The sequence below is a fragment of the Stylophora pistillata genome, chromosome 5 (assembly GCF_964205215.1).
Source record: "Stylophora pistillata chromosome 5, jaStyPist1.2, whole genome shotgun sequence".
NCBI classification, from domain to species: domain Eukaryota; kingdom Metazoa; phylum Cnidaria; class Anthozoa; order Scleractinia; family Pocilloporidae; genus Stylophora; species Stylophora pistillata.
Window position 1 is genome coordinate 9755169 of NC_142523.1, and position 17194 is coordinate 9772362.

At 37.0% G+C, this 17194-nt stretch overlaps 1 protein-coding gene and 1 long non-coding RNA gene across 8 annotated transcripts; one reads left to right on the top strand and one right to left on the bottom strand.

The window, feature by feature from the left end:
• Positions 1 to 267: 267 nt before the first annotated feature.
• Positions 268 to 4922, bottom strand: LOC148730170 (uncharacterized). 5 transcript variants are annotated; one of them, XM_088761237.1, is made up of 4 exons: positions 4778 to 4922; positions 2539 to 2869; positions 1967 to 2056; positions 268 to 1165 (listed from the first exon to the last, which is right to left on the bottom strand). In XM_088761237.1, the coding sequence occupies exons 2-4, from the start codon at positions 2809 to 2811 to the stop codon at positions 1049 to 1051; spliced, it is 480 nt and encodes a 159-aa protein (XP_088617363.1). In that variant the 5' UTR covers positions 2812 to 2869; positions 4778 to 4922; the 3' UTR covers positions 268 to 1048. The 5 variants fall into 5 exon arrangements, with proteins under 5 accessions (XP_088617363.1, XP_088617364.1, XP_088617361.1 ...); XM_088761238.1 differs by lacking the exon at positions 4778 to 4922 and adding an exon at positions 3725 to 3875 and having other exon boundaries at positions 1973 to 2056; XM_088761235.1 differs by lacking the exon at positions 4778 to 4922 and adding an exon at positions 3725 to 3875.
• Positions 4923 to 4935: 13 nt separating this feature from the next.
• Positions 4936 to 9448, top strand: LOC148730171 (uncharacterized). Of its 3 annotated transcripts, none has more exons than XR_016001698.1 (5): positions 4936 to 5426; positions 6467 to 6537; positions 7059 to 7150; positions 7836 to 7944; positions 8469 to 9448. It is a non-coding gene; the product is annotated as an uncharacterized LOC148730171 (long non-coding RNA). The 3 variants fall into 3 exon arrangements; XR_016001697.1 differs by having other exon boundaries at positions 7849 to 7944; XR_016001699.1 differs by having other exon boundaries at positions 7081 to 7150.
• The last annotated feature ends 7746 nt before the right edge of the window (positions 9449 to 17194 follow it).

Genomic DNA, 17194 nt, shown 5'->3' on the forward strand with positions numbered 1-17194 from the left:
TCCCTGAGGGTGGCCCATTTACTGGGTTCAATTGTATTCAGAATAAAATTTAATGTAAATGAAACTGGAATTAAATGTGGTTGATCTATTTACCTTTGCTAGAAATCCGAGGGAAATAATAATACAGGCCACAGGCCTGCCAATCATCCACTTAGAGGCTGATTACATGAGTCAGGCTGGCCTGCCCACATAATGCCATCCTAGCAAACAGTGAACTCGGCTCATGTAATCCACCCTTACTAAAACAACTAATCGGACAAACAAAAGTGGCAGGCCTGTGCCTACCACAGACATAACATTTTATTGTTTTCATAAACACTGCGAACATAAATTGCACAAAACTAACAAATTATTTTGACTTCGGCCAAGCAATTGGCCGAAGTCAAAATAAAAATTGTCAAAATTACAAATTGTCTACAATATAAATAATGTGTTCTATAGCTCATGTCTCCAAAAATCAAGTCACAATAAATCCTAAGAAACTGTCATTTACAATTAAACTGAATAAATAGCTTTATTAATCAAAACCATTGGTATGCAATCAAAGAATGGGTAAAAGAAAGACTTCTGTCACTTGAAAGCACTGATTTACAAGATGTGCCACTTTTTGACCTGCCAACTTACAAAATGCCATTGAGAAAGCTTTCTACACTCATGTTACTGTCACAATAAATGGGAATTTCAGAGAATTCAAACAATAATAATGAATACGTGATAGTTTGTGTTTCTAGCACTCTATAAAGGCAACAAAAAATATCTGTCTGTATCAAGCATTACTATAATGAGGTTAGCACTTTTGGTTATTCTCTGTAGTTGGTCTTTTTCTTTCTTTTTTTTTTTGTATATGTATTGTGAGATTTTTATTTTCATGGATCAGTGTAAATTTCGTTTCATATATACAAACAATGTTATTTGAGGAAATCTCCCTATGAAGCTGACAGACAGTATCGATTTTACAGAAATACATATTAATCTGCTGACTTCATCCAAAGCTTCAAATCATACAGGGTAACAATTTTACATACACACTGGCAGTACAACAAAAGCACTAACTGACAAGATGTGCCATCTCATCATCTGCCAACCTATGATGTGCCATCGAGAAAGCTTTCAGTGCCCTTGTGGGAACAAGTCTTGGCAGGAAAAAGAGCAGATTCCTCACTCCCTGAAAAAAAGAAATACAGAACCTAAGAAACAGTGAACAGCTTCAACAGGATTTTATGTTAGTACACCTAAATTAATCACTTCATATGAAATTTCAATTGCACCTCTAGTTCATTAATTATATCACTTAATTGTGGTCTTAACTCAAGATCACTAAGAATGCACTTTTTCCTCAAAGCACAAAGGAAGTGGCATTGGAGGTATGTACCAACTGCACAGATCACTCTTCCAAAAGAGAACACATCACTGGCATGCAAAGGTGGACTGGCATCAAAGACAATTTCAAGAGCAATGTGACCATGCCTACCTTTGTAAATTTTGTGTTCTTCAGGTGTGAAATGTTTCACAAAGGAACCAACTGCTGTTAAAGCTACACATTTGCCAAAATCGATTGATATGGCACGATACTCATTGTTTACGTGCGACATAATGACACTATCTACTTTGATATCCCTATGAATAAATCCTTGTTTATGTAATTAAGATATTGCTTGAGCCAACTGATTGATCAAGGTCAGCCAAATAACCAGTCAAAGATTCAACCTTCTGCTCTTCTGAGTGACAAAGACATTGTAAAAGGCTTGTCCAAAACATGGTAAAAGGATGACACTAGAAGGTAAGGCTTTCACAGTGTACACACCCCAACAAGAAGAGGAGAATTTACATGTTGGAACTTTGACATGACTCTTGCCTCCTATTTGAGTTCCTCTACTGTAGCAGGATAAAATGTTTTAACTGCAATGGGATTGCCCCTGTAAAACATCTCGTTCCAGCACCCACACACACCAGAACCCATATGTACCTTCACCTCCATTCCAGATTCATCTTTTGAGGGCTCCAAAAGGGCACAGTCAATTTCCACAATGGACTCAAATGTTGCTTTTGCAATGACCTACATTTCAACAAGACAAAAAGTTAATAAATCCTTTGTTAGCGTGCCTTTTTGGAACAAGAAATAAAAGATGATTAAATGCTTCTCTATATGTTGTAATGTATTTATTTACACAGAATTTTAAATGGAAATTTCTTTTCATAGTAACATAAATGCAGTGACATCAAGGTCAGATCAGCAAATGTAGATGGAGTGCTACTTTCAACATAGCTGCCTCATTTAAAATTACCTAAGGGTTTAAAACAGATGGAATGACTCAAATGTATTTTGTTTTAGAGGCGAAGGTAAAATAAATTCTGGTGAGGAAGACTTGGTTAAACAGCATCAGGAAGTAGATGCAGTAACCAATTCTGTGACAACACCAAAGTAGTCCCTCAAACTCCCCCCCCCCCCACCTCCACTTTAAGGGTGATGATGAGGAAGGGGTGATGCAACTGCTTTAAGACCTTTCTGGCTTTGAAGATTTAAAATGTTGTACATACCTTCCCTTGCACTACAGATTGCCTTGGAATTGATATCCAAGCCTTTCTTGAAGCCTCTTCTCGCTTGAGAAGTGAGTGCCCTCGATCATAATATTTTCTCATTATATTGTCGCATATCTTTTGTTGTTTCTCAAGGCGAGCCTTCTCGATCTGTAATCCAGACGCAAGTGTCTTCTCTTTGTCAAGGTTTCTTTGCAGTTGTTTCCATTTTTTCTTTTCTCTCTTCATTCCTCTTATCTCCTCTTTTGTGTTTTCACAGCTTTTCCTACCCATGAACACGATAAGAAATGTTGAAAACTTTTTCTTTCTTCCTTGTTGTGTTTACCCATCTCTACAAAAAAGCAGAATTTGAATAGTTAAGGGAAACTTAGATTCAGCATATTTAATTAATATTACTTATCACAACCAAAAAATGGTCAACCAGACCAGCTATTATTTGGAAGATGACAGTCGGCTAAGAATTAAGACATACTTTATCCTTCATTGCAATGCAATTTTTCCTTTAGCCAAACTTTCAAAGATATTAAAAATTTCTTTGATGTTTCGGTTTATAACAAGTATCATGTATGATTACTTAAAATTTTAAATTCAAAATACAATCAAGGAATGAAGCTTACATTCCTTTGATGGCACTGATATGAGGTTTTTAATAGCTACACTCCAGCATTCATGCGAGCTCGATGCCACAACTTTGCTCTTTAGGTACCCCCATCTCTATCAAGGCTTCCTGACTAAAACGTCTAGTCCCTAGTAAGCCCACTCCTCTCCCCTCCCACTGAATAAAAACTCTACAGTATTGGTTGTATTGTTATTTATTTGACTGTCTTTGAAGTGAAATAATCTTGTTATTAATTTCCTTCCTAGTTCAAATAAAAATTTACTGTTGAAAAGCAACCTTTATTCCAAAACAGTCAATTACCTCCCACACCGTCCCCCCAATTCTTTGTTCTCCATTGAGTTCTGTTTGCATGCCATGCCAGCTTTTTTATCACAAGCTTGCTTTCATAATTTTTCTAATCCCAATTAAAAGAAAACAATTCACAACTAACGAAATCACCTTCATGCACAAGAAATCTCATCGAATGATAACGTCGACGCCGTGACTTAACGCTAAATTAAATTTCCTTCGTTACAAGATATCCTTGACCTACACACGGCTTGACTTTCAGATATATTTATAACTAACCTTTTTGAAACTTTGGTATCGGTATGAAGCTGTTTACTTGAACAAGCAAAGTTCGAACGTGTAGTTCGTGTTTTCCCGCCTTTCTATTTCCTTGCTTCCAATTACACTCGAGTCTTCATTTGTACTGGTCGGGTAACGCTAATATCGAAGGCGTTCGTCGAGGGTAAGAGTAAACAGTAATTTTGGTCAGCGGGCAAATTATGTAACCCGCGAGTACGAGTATTGCGAAATCCCGCGAAAGGATGACATTTAAAAACCGTAGATAATTTTTGACTAAGACACTAGAATGCGTTATGATGGCGACGACTCAGTAAATATATGAAAATAATATATGTTTACTGCGCTTTCATAAAATGTATGAAAACGTTCTTCGCAGTAATAAACCTTACTTATCTAGTAGGTGGAAATAGAGCCTGAAAAAATTTTAGGTCCGTACGGGATTTGAACCTATGACCTCTGCGATACCAGTGCAGTGCTCTACAAACTGAGCTAACAAGCCAACTGGGAGCAGGTCATTATGCTTGGTTCGTGTTAAACCCGCAAATAAATTTGAATAAATGAAAATCATATATGTGTACTGCGGTTTCATAAAATATACGAAAGCGCTCCTCGCTGTAATAAATTGACCCTATTTATCTAGTAGCGACTAAGTACTGTAGACATGACTTATTGACTTGCCCTGTTCTGCCAACAGAAGAGCAAACATGACAGGCATGCAATGTCTACTTCTACTGCTTATAACAAGTGTAAAATTATTAAGTCGTAAGTGAAAAAAGCTGTTCCTTCAATTTAAGACGGCAGTCACTTTGAGAATAAAGTAAGCCTTTAGTTGCCTGTCATTATATTTTTAGTGAAGTCGCTGACGCAAAAACGGGCTGGCTTTCTCTATCTTGGTCTTGCATCGAGCTGGTGCACTTAAAACAGGTTGGTTACAATTGCGGAATTCTCATTTGTCTCACGCTCTGCACCCACACGCGACATTTAGTTTTTAAGTTTAATACAGAAGTCACTATTCTCATTAAATCATGAGGTGTTAAGGTACGAAATATCTACCTCACAAGGTAACTAGGAAGAAAGTGCATTTTCATTCGTTTTTGTATATCTTCATCCTTTGTTCAGTGCGATTTTACACACTTCGGGTTTGAACTTTTCGTGGGGAACACGTGCTGCAGCTTACACGACCTATTTCAATTTTAACCGCTGTACAGGCACAGCACGATACACATTAAAACGAGGCAATATGTCAACAGGATGTCCTTGTTTAGCACTATTAATTCGCGCTTTTTTGAACCTCAATATTCCGTTTGACTACTTTGTTAACAAAGCATCACAAAGCATCGGAGAGAAGCACTTGTAGTGTGGTTATTTTACCGTTAATTGGTAGTTAAAGCAAGTAAGAAAAGAATATGGCAGAAAGACGATTGCACGATCAAAACCATGATGTGGTTCCAGCGGCGAAAAAAGGAATAAAGTGTCCGACGATTGCATTGTGCTGCTGGAGGAGTTGATCCGCAGCAATCACGCTCTGGCGAGCGAAAATGTAAAGCTTCGGCAGCAGCAAGAGCGCAGCAACAAAGAAAACTCTGAAGCGCTTCAGCGGATCGAGAGCCGTCTTCAAACTGTTGTTAATGCAGCCAACGTCCTTCGGCGCCAAAACAGAAGACAAAGGCGAACGACGGTAGTAGTTTTACCGGCTTGTCGAGTGAGTAAAAAAACATAAATGATAAGCATGAATAATGTGATATGTGTTCATAATTTGCTTGAATCAGTTCTGTTTCGTGGAAGATTTACTTTTATGTTGAGTACATGTTTGGCGCGCGAATTATATGCATAATTAACTTTATTATTTCGGCGGTAATCATTTGACATGATTAGATGTGGTTACATTTACTTGATGATCCTTTACCATAAACAGGTCTACCAGAAAAGTTTTTTTCCTCCCTTTTGTTTCAACGAGAATTATCTAGTATGAAAATTCATTTTATCATTTTTTCTCTTGGACCCTCTTGACCTTGCCTGTTTTATTCACATAGATGGGTGAGGTTAATTTTTAATTGTGCTTGTGTCGATTGCTCCACATCATCTAGCCTTCAAACAACCAGGGTTTTTAAGGCCCTGTTTACATGGGAAGAGGGTGCCCCTAGGGGATAGGGTTACCCTACTTGGTAGGGTTGAAGATACCGAGCGTTTACATGGTAATTTGAAGCCCTAGGGGCGAGGGCTGACACTATAGCCAGGTCACCCAGCAAGGAAAACAACAAAATGACGGCGGGAGATAAAGTTTTGGCGGTTAATTCGATTCTTACGGCACTCGCTTCTTTAGTTCCTTCTTTTCAACTTTGTGCTTTGTTGTTGATATCTCTAATGGCTGAAAGACAGCGTTTACAACTGGCTAGCCAGCACATTTCAGCCCAATATAACATTGCTATGAATGACTGGACATAGCTCTACCCCTAGGGATAGTCCTAGGTTTTGCGTTTACATGGGCTAATGGCGGCAAAACTCGTCCCTACACAGTAGGGTCACCCTACCTTTCAGGTAGGGTAACCCTACCCCTAGGGTCATCCTACCTCACATGTAAACACGCAGTATAATTACAATAGAGAAGGGTCACCCTACTAGCTAGGGTAACCCTACTATGTAGGGGCACCCTCACTCATGTAAACAGGCCCTAAAAAGCGTGAAAGTAGAAATAGGACAAACGTGACAAACTGATTGTTGAATTTTTTTTCATTCTTTTAGAGAACTGTGAGGAAAATGTACAAACTCCTTTTGAAAAAAGATGACTTTGGTGGTTTCTATCTTGACGAATGGTGAGTAATATGTTTTTAGATTCAGAGATATTTTACTTTATCTTGATTGAGCGAGGAAATCCGAGTCTAAGCTGCTGCTTGAAATATTGAGATGTTATGTGAACACCTTATGGTGGTTACAGTCGAACCTTGATTATCTGGACTTTTGGATTATCCGGACTTTTTCTCTTGTCCCGTTTTTTTCATGATTATTAATGAGCTTTGATCTTCCAAACTTTGTGAGGTAAAAAAATTCAGATTATGTCTAAATTCAGGAAAAGTGCATTTAAAACATTGCCTCCTCCGCTTTCAAAAGATCGAGCACTTGGAGAGTCATCGAAGCAGATCTTTATCTTCATTTCTTTTGTTTACATTATTTTCTCATTAATATTCATATTTTCGTTTATCCTGACTGATTACCTAAGTCCCAACAGGTTCGGATAATCGAGGTTTGACTGTACTTTTGTCTTAGTGTTAATGTTGTTACTACAGAATACCAGGCTTAATTGTATTTGTTTTTGTCTTAAAATAAATTCTGACAGCAACAACATCCTTTTTGAGCAGACAATAGAGCAGGCAATACATCAACAAGGAGGATCTGAAAAGTGTCCTTGGACAAAAGAAGTCATAGAAGGTAGCTACCAATAATCATAGCACATGCATTTCACTTTTACTGGGGTGTCATTACATTTTGTGGGTGAGCATAAGGATTTTGCACTCAAGCATATTGATGCATATCTCCTTTATAACAACTTGAGTTTTATTGAAGGCCTTGGCTTGAAAACATCCAGGCAAAATTGTGCTCAAAGTTGGTCAATTTGTCTATTGCCCAGCCCTTAATGATACCTCTGCTTTTTGTCTCTACCATCAATTTGTGTCTTTTATCACTTTCCCCTCGACATAAATGTCATCATAAAACTAGCATTCAGTAACACAGTTAATACCCTGAAACCTCTAATGAGCAACTTCATTACATGGTCAAATTTAGGACAAGAGGGGGGGTGCATTTTATAGTTTTTCCTAACTTACATATTAACTTTCCCAAATGTTACAGAAATTTAAATATGTTGCAAACTGAAATGTTTGGGTTTATTTCTTGTCTCTAGATCTGAGACACTTCAGTGTAGATCCTCAAAAAAGCATACTTTACACCTTAGCAATGAATCACCAAGGACATACTGCAAAGTTATATAACTTGGCAGATATTCCAAGGTGGCCTGCCATAAATTATTATAAATTTGAACATTGTCATTAATTTATGTGGGTATCTTTTTACAAACAGCTTCTCATGGCATTTTCATAATCATTTCTTTAAACAGCTGCTTTACAAAGATATTTCAAATATGTGTGAAAACACAGAAGGTGAAGAGTGGTAACCACTATGAGGCTCATAAACAAAAAACCTGGAAGAGTGGTCGCCAAAGAGAGGTATTTATTGGCTGGGATACTATTTTGAACATTTTACTTTTCATATACCCAGCTGTTCACAAATGATGGGGTCCGACAGATGTTCAATGTTACCAGACTGAATACACCCTCAAGTACACTTGATCAATGGGAGGGAAGCTATTTCCCATTGAATGTCTTTATTTTGGCACTTCAAAATTGGATGAGTTTGAATATAGACACATCTAAGGGACTATGTTCTTATTAGAGAAATTGTTAAGTAAGTTAGGTATTCTGGTCTGTATCTAGAGCCTTCCAAGAAAATCTTTGTAAAATAAATTTGAAAAATATTAAAATGTGATGTGAGATAAATGATAGTTTGTATGCACCATTTGAAAAAAAAAAAAAGGACAAAGAGACCCTATATTATAACATGCTTAAGAATTCCATTCTTACAATGGGTACACACATATACATATCAAGAGAAATTAGTGATTTGGATCATATTTTTCATTTGAAGTCCTATAACACCCTTCTCATGCCTTTTTAATTTTTTATTTTTTTAGAAGTTAATGAGATGAACTACAGCCCTGGAGCTGGTCAACTGGGCCAACCAGCATGAAAAGGGAAGAGCAGCAGAGGTTCTTGTCATGGAGGCAATGAGCAGTGAGGAAAGCTGCTACAAGGATGTCGATGGAAATACCTCAAAAGTAACAAAATACTCTGTGCATCACCTTCAGTGGGAAAGTAGGAGAATGAAAAAAAATTGAAAAGAAACTTGACAAGGCTTATAAGAAAAAGCTCACTTCAAGAGCTAAGGAGAGAATCCGCCCAGGGTTTATGGGAAACCTTTTCTGAGATGCCCACCTACTGAAAATTTTCCAGAGTAGGCAAAAATACAGGGAGAAAATTGTTTTACTAATCAATGAAATCGAAATGTACAAAATGTCAAGCCAAGTCTAGAATGAGGTTATTTCACATGCCTGCATGAGGCTTCTTTTTCATTGAATAATTATGGTCTCATCTAAAGTAAGTGATCGTGAATTCTTCAATGTTAATAAATTTCCTCCACATGAGATACTTTTTTCTATATAGATGTACTCATCATTTTTGTCTATCAAAGTTTCAGCTGCATTTTAGAGTAAGAGAACTGTTTTCTATCACTTGTTTACTAAAAGAAATTAAGGTATATGATCATATTTAATAAGTATTACAGTTGTAATAATGTAGCAAATAACTGAGAGTTATTGCAAATTTAAGTCAATTAAGAAAATTTTTCTGAATTTTAGATTGATAGGTTGAACTTATATTTTTTATTGTTAGACAAGTATCATTTCAAATCACAATTCTTAGTAGCTGGACTTGAGAGTACAATTTGTGAATCAATAGCTTTTTGTGTAGTGTGTTACTACAGCTAGTTATATAATTTGTGTATTTGTCATACTTTTATAGTGGTAAATATTCTATTACCTGCATGACTGAGATTATATTATACATTGACGAAAGTGAAACAATTTTAATAAAGTATGTCAATCAGTAATTCAAACATTTGGACATCTCTTTTTTTAATTATGTATGGGGCTCGACTGGGATATCCTCAGCTTCATTGTAGGTTTATGTTATCTCAGGGGAACAAATGAGTTTTGAACGAAACTATTTCATCACTGCAATTTCAAACACTTTGTTATTACTTGAATGTGTGATGCTTCTTTTTCTATCAATTGTAAGGTTGCCCAAAATATCATAAGTTATTGGGATATAAACGTGGGTGTGATTAAGCAAATCAAAAGTCAGTTGAAAGTGAAACCTGCTGCTTTTAGAGGCACTTAAAGATGAATGTTAACAAAACTTGAAATTTAAGAGAGTCTGAAAGTACAACTAAAGATGAATTACAACAATACCTGTAACTTTAAGCAGTACTTAAAGGGAAACAAAAGATTGAAGAAACCTTTAAGATGCATTTACAAGTAGAAGTTTTGGTTGACTAAAGTTGACTTTACAAGAATTAAGAGGATTCCTAAAATCAATGAAATGGTTATTTAGGTTTGCTTTCTTGTTATCTCAAAGCGTTCATGAAATGGTTATTCAGGTTTGCTTTCATGTGACCTCAAAGTGTTAACTAAATGGTTCATAAGGACACTAATTGACTTCGGAAAGTTCAATTAAAGAGACATTTCAGAACTTCCGTATGTCACCTAAAGATGACTTAAATACTTCTAATGTTAACCTTTAAGTTACCTTTAAGGAAACTTAATTTAGTTATTTCATCCTGTGTTAGACTTTGCAAAATTATTCTCATCCCAGTGAGCCCTGACTAACAATAGCATTTATACATGCTGCAAGCAGTAAGGCTGTGTCTATTTATTTTCCATAGAGCTGTGTACAGACAGGTCTGGTGTTCAAATATTTTGTTTGGCTTGGGGTCTATATTCTGGAGAGTGCTTTTACAGAAAAGATTGTAGTTTATATGCAACTTATCAATTCTAAATTGCAATTGACTAATATAAATAATATGCAAAGGTTGCCAGGAAACATAATAGTAAGGGCTTACTTGGATCAGCTGATTTACAAAAATACTGGACAACTTAAAGGCGCACATTTTGGAATTAATTTCGTCCCGATTTTATTTATCTATCTTCAGTGACTTAGGCGAGCCATGTTGTCAACAAAAACACCCAAAATTAATCAAATTACCAAGAAGTAAAACCTCACTCGGAGAGAAAAATGGCAAAGTAGGGACAAATATCGTCAAGAGAAAATGGATGGCTGCTTTGCAAAAATTCACGGTAAACATGCATATAATTTGAAAGTAAAACGGAGTTCTCTTTTTAAGGTTGCCCAAGAACTTCAAATTCTCGAGGCACCCTACACTTTAAAGTGGCAAAAAATCCCGAGCCTTTATAAAGCTCTGAAGTTAGAAGAAAGCGCAGATTACATGGAAACTTGACGAATCTTAACACTTTCTGTGAAACCAAATCATTAATCATACAACATGTTCCACGGGTCAATGAAAATCCGCTCAACGGCAAGAATCAAGAATGAGACTTGACAAAGGGGAGGAGTTCAAAGGTGAGTTCCTTCTGCTGAGGAAAAAGTTATATTTTATAGCATGAGAATTCTTATCATACTTTATAATATCACCTATAATATATCTATGCCCTAAAGTGGCACTTCAGGATGTGACCCCTCTCCCCCACCCTCCCCCCCCCTCCCACACCTCTCACGCCGGCCTATGGTGGAGAATTTTCCTCACGAGTGATACGTGTCTGATAAAATGCGGAACATGCTGTTGGGTAGGTTGTTATCTACACACTGTGGTAGGTGTCCTTTCTTGGTACCTACAATGTAATGACAAATTGAGGAGAAAAATTGTCAAACACTCCTTGACATAACACACTGTTAATTTTCCTCTTCATTGAAAATCTCTAAATCTACAATCATCTAACAAACTAACGAAAAACAAGAATTGAAAATAAAATGTGACTACAATCATGCTGGTGCTAAGGGCGATTCCCTATGATAGAGAACTTGAAATCAGGCTGAGACCCTCCATGTAAATGGCACCTGATGGAGAAAACAAAATTGGTAGCTAAAGCATATGAAACCGGCCACCTATATACAATTTACCAGCAATTTACTCAAACTCGAATTTTACTGACGAAGTGCTTTTAGTCTATCTTGATGTAATGCTACATTCTCATTACGATATAAAAGAAATGTTCAGCAGATTGAGGAGAGAATTACAAACTGCATCTTAGAAACCAAATGGTTGAGAGTTGTTAAGCGGGGCGAGGCTTGATCTATATTTGACCTTTAATAATAGATACTTTTGTTCATCATAGTTACAGTGCTGAATGAGGAGTTCAATCGTAGAGTCAAGCTATCTATTTAAAAGAATTGACGTTTCGACTGCGATACTGGAAATCTTAGTCAAGTGAGTGGTACCATTATGGTAGTCAAGACCTCACGACTATAAATTGGTAGCTAAGCCATATGAAACCAGCCACAGATATATTTTTACAAAAGACGACGGATGACTTATTGTCAGCATAGTTATCACTGAACTGTCTATAATTGTGATTGTTCTTTACTCTGTTAATGGTACCAATTTATAGTCGTGAGGTCTTGACTACCATAATGAGAAATGGAGTTCCATGTTTCTGACTTCGACTAAAAGCACATCGTCAGTAAAATTCGAGGAGTAACAGAGCAAATGATTGACTGACTCACTCATTAACTCACTCAATGAATGAATGATTGACTGAATGACTCACTAACTCACTGACTCACTCACTGAATGAATGATTGACTGAATGACTCACTAAATCACTGACTCACTAACTCACTCACTGACTGACTGATTGACTCACTGACTGACTGACTCACTGACTGACTCACTGACTCACTGACTGACTCACTGACTGACTGAATGAATGATTGGCTGACTGCCAAGCTGACTAACTGATATTGATTGATCAACGACGAGATTCATCGATTGATCGATTGAACCACAGCAGTCCAGCAGCCATCAGATTAAGGAGCCGTATATAATTTTAAAACATACGTGCAAACTTCTTGAGGCGCAGTAAAAAGGAAGTGAACAATTCATGACTTTTTTAAGCTTTTCACCTGATTGGTGATGCAATTCAAGTTTTATAGACAAATCGCCGATTATGGAAAATCAAGACTAACAAAGCTAGTTAAAGTCTGTCCAACTTACGTTCACCGCGTTTCCAAATAGATCCGTCCATTTGAATTTCATTTAACTCAGAAAAATCATACATAGGTGGGATAATAAATAATGAATAAATAACTGAAGAGAGTGAGATTATATTTAATGTGAAATCAGATGCTTGATTTCAAAATCCAACTAGCGCGCAGCGCAAGTCGATTTGAATGGAGTATGTAAATGGAGGATTTTTGGGGATCACATGGTTTTTAGGGGGATCAGTGGGGTGATCCGTCTTCGCCAAGAGAGTATAAAGAGGGGGCTATAGAAAATTGACTTCCAATTAACTGCCAATAAGAAAGGATCGTAAGAGTAAAATAACGAATGGGGGGGAGGGGATGATAATTTTATCGTGACGCAACCAAAATCTTCCAATCCCCTGTCAGACGCAAAATAATGAACGGTCCCTTTGCGTTTCTCTTGGAACACCATTACCCTTGATAGGAATTTTCTCACTTGCCCAAGTTTCTCTCTACCTAAACTACCAAATTGACCAGAATGGGTTCAATTCACATAAACGGACTGATTTACCTGAGATGTCCCTTTCCGTTTGCGTCGGAAAGCTTCTTATTTCATCTTCAAAAAAAGAAATTCAAGATTGGAATCAAAAGGTAATCATTTCATCTCAAAGCGTTACTGTATGTGTGGTAACTGTGCGATATATGAAGAGTATAAAACACTTTCAGGAGCTATGCGTCGATCAACTCGAAGCTTCAAAATCCCCTCTCTCCTTCTCGGGCAATCGCTAAACACTTGCATTTTTGAACGCTCGCTCAGTCGTTTAAATTCCCGCTCCACAGCCGAAAATTACTTTCATTGCCCCACTCAGTGATTCTGTGTGAAACCACCGAATGCTGTAGAATTTAACAAAATTATGTATTAGTTGTTGATGCTGCTGTTTGGTATTTTGCGTGTAAGTTCCCTCCTCAGGGACCCATTTCAATATTTAATTTTTTTTTAAATTTTACGAGGACTGGATGAAGACACCTCAGCGATAGTTTTCTACCTGTTTTGAAACTCTGAGCAAGTAAATGATAACATCAAATCGCAGCAACAACAGAAAATATTTACAAGAAAATAATTTACTCTTTTAGCCGTCATTTGAAGGCAAGTTACAGATCTGCTTCGAAAATGTGCACCATCTAAATGATGGTGGCCGATCAATTTGTTTTTCTTGGATCGATTTTTGCGCTTGCGCAAAACGTCTGAACTCAGAACAAAATTGAAAAACAAGTTAAGGCAACCACTTTCATCACAAAACATTCATGCATGTTTTGTAACTGTGTAATATCTGAAGAGTATTAGGAATCATTTTTCCCCCTAATCCTGTCAAAAAAAAAAAAGGCGCGGAAACCCCCTGCGATTTGCGCGCGCGCGCAAAACGTCTCAACTCATAACATAATTATAGCATTTAAGAGTTGAACTATTTTAACGTCGTTAACGTTATTTCAAGGCAATTCTAACATCTACGTCAAAATACAAACTGAGAGAATGGATAAGAGTAGGAGCCCATAAGAGTTGTGAGTTTTTCCTCTTCTTCCACCAACTTGAAGCGCGCGCCAAAACGTTCTCAGCCTATGTTAGCCAAATATCGATAGGATAAAGAAAAGAAGACTAGAAATGCAGGATTTTCTCTCTTTTTTTTTTTTTTTTCAGATTTTTACACTAGTCAAAACTATTTTTTCATAACCTTCATAGAGTGCCAAAATATTTAGAACTTTTTAACTTTTTGCGAATTTTAAGTCCAGTGATCGAAATGCGCCAACTGATACTTTGCGAACTGAGGGGGTGGGGAAATGTCCCTTCCCCCTATAAGAAGGAACTACCGTAAGTCGTTAATGGCGTTCTGATTACGTCACGGTGGTCATGATGGTTACCAAAACAACTTCAAAGGAAACTGTGGATTAGTCGTGGATACACTGCGTTCGAATGAGTTTTGAGGATAATTAAATTCCAAAGGGTGACTCCCGGATACAGTTGAAACTACTTGGTAGACTTTAAAACTATTGACTGTTATGCCCACTGTTCTATTGATTATGCAAGAATTGAATATACATGATTCCTTACAAATTATCAACAATTTGGTTGCAGCAACCATAACAAAATATAGCAGGGAAAAAGAAGAGAAAAAAGAACAAATTACACGAGTAACAGCAAATGGTCCCAGCTTGTTACAGTTTAGGATGATGGAAATTTAGAATGATTTCGGTCACGAAATTTTTTATTTTCCAGCTCATAGAAGGCTACAATGATGTCATGGACGTACTTGGAAATGCCTCGCTGTTTGATCCACTTACTTCTCAAGTAATGACTCTTTTCGTTCCAAATCGGAATTCTATTTCGGAAACGTTCCTGATTTCAACAGGTCTAATTAACAATTATTCCACGAGCGCGCGTTGGATATAAGATGATAGATAGCCAACGAGGCGCGTAGCGCCGAGTTGGCTATAATCATCTCATATCCAACAAGCGCGAGTGGAATAATTGTTTTATTAAAAACGGTCCAAGAAATTATTATTTTGTAAGAAGAAACTGGATTTTTTAGCTCCCTTTTGATTTTAAGCTGATGCGTATGCTTACCATATTTGTAGATTATGGTATATTGGCTGATATACCATAATGGCTGAGCCAATAAAAAGTCTTGAATTGCATTATCCAATGATCCAGTTTTTAATAATTGTAATTATTAAAAACTGGATCATTGGATAATGCAATTCAAGACTTTTTATCGGCTTAGCCGTTATGGTATATGAGCCAATATACCATAATCTAATATCTGTACATTGTAACATCCGGTTTCTTCTAACAAAATAAAGTCGAGAAGATTTGTCTAATATCTTGGGGGCGCTTTTTTTAATGCAGCAGTTATTCCACTCGCGCTTGTTGGATATGAGATGATTATAGCCAACTCGGCGCTACGCGCCTCGTTGGCTATCTATCATCTCATATCCAACTCGCTCGTGGAACAATTGTTAATTGACCTTGAAAGAAAGAAACAAAAAAAAATCTCGAAAAAGCATATCTTTCAACGCTTTGTAGTCTAATAGCACTCAACAGGCGGCAATTACTGTTATATAGGCTGCCTAAGGCTTGGCTTTTCCCGCTAAAATAACACATACGCAAAAAGGCTGGATCTACTGATTTTTTTTTTCTCAGAAAACTACCCTTCCTCAAAGGGAAAGGAAACTTCACATACTGACCAGTGGCTGAGCAAAAAAACAAAACAAAACAAATTTAGTGTCTCAAACAAATCCATGATACTCACAACCACTAAATGAATTATTTCCAGCTCTCCATCCCCCACTGCTCCCCATTTTGAGGGCATGTTGCGTGATAAAACGATAAATGTGAGGAAAATTACGAGTGGACAGAAAGGACAGATTTTGGACAAAAACTTGCACAGATCGCCCGATTTTCATTTATTTTTAATACCCGCACCCAAGTTATTCAATTTCCCACCTAATTTTCTCAGGTTACAGCCATTAAATAAAATCTGTCATTTGGTACAGTTGACGTTATGCCACAAAAATAGACATTTAAATAGCTGAAATCACGAGATGATAATGCACCGCGCCCTTAACAAAAGAGTATTTTCACTTTCCTGCTCCGGTAAGTGACAGGCTGGAGAATTTCCTTTATCTGATCTGCCACGCTTTGAGTTCGATTTTAAAAGTCCGTGAAAATCTTGAAACGGTGAGTTAAAAATGATTCTTATTGTAATTCCAAGATATCTTGTGAAACGATTGATCAAAGCAGAGCAGTGTTTCAACCACTATTTAAGCTATTTTGCCGCATCAGTTTATTTTTGAGTAGATGGATATTTAGATTTGTCCTTTCAAGCGCTATTGTCTGTAGTTTAACGGACTCAAACCAAATCTATGTTGCTTGATTCAATTATGAAATATCCTGTAAAGTCTGTGTCGATAGCTACCCGAAAGTCTATCAATAGCCTGACCCAAAAATATTGCCGCTATCTTCCAGACGCAAATTATGGGTTGCATATACCGATTAACGTTTTGGCTTCATAACAAGTACATTGAAAGGCCAACAGTATTACTCGCTAGTACACCTTAACTAAACGCAGATTGCTGAATGAGTGACTGATGTTTATGACAGACGCATTTTGTTCGGTATTTCGGCGATTATGAGTCCTGTTGTGACATGATCTGTTCCTTCACTTTTATTGCTGAGCTTCGAAATCTGCTGACGTTAATTGAGAATTTGACTCCAATGAATAACATTGAAACATTACGCAAGACAGGCAGTGGCAGAATGACAAGAACCCTTACCCCCTCTCTCTCTTACTGTGGCGAGATCTGTAAAGCAGAAATCATTTAATCGAATTGGCAATTAATTAAACAAGAAATAAAGGAACCCGCGAAGGTAATTACCTACAATCCGTTACTCCCTTGAAATAACTGTTGTTGACACTTCATAATACTGTAGAAAAAGGAAATCTTGACCCGAAATATAAACACGGTGTCATTTTTCTCTAGGAATTTCTTGTCTAGTCCATGACCTCTATGGTTTTTTTTTTTTTTTTCATGCATCGTATGTGCTGAT

Excerpts from the sequence above, each read along its gene's own strand:
- LOC148730170 (XM_088761237.1), bottom strand. The coding sequence starts at position 2,811 with ATGGGTAGGAAAAGCTGTGAAAACACAAAAGAGGAGATAAGAGGAATG. Across the intron at positions 2,057-2,538 it reads AATCTGTAGTGCAAGGGAAG|GTCATTGCAAAAGCAACATT; the intron begins GTATGTACAACA and ends GTTGAAATGTAG. Across the intron at positions 1,166-1,966 it reads AATCTGGAATGGAGGTGAAG|GGAGTGAGGAATCTGCTCTT; the intron begins GTACATATGGGT and ends TCTTTTTTTCAG.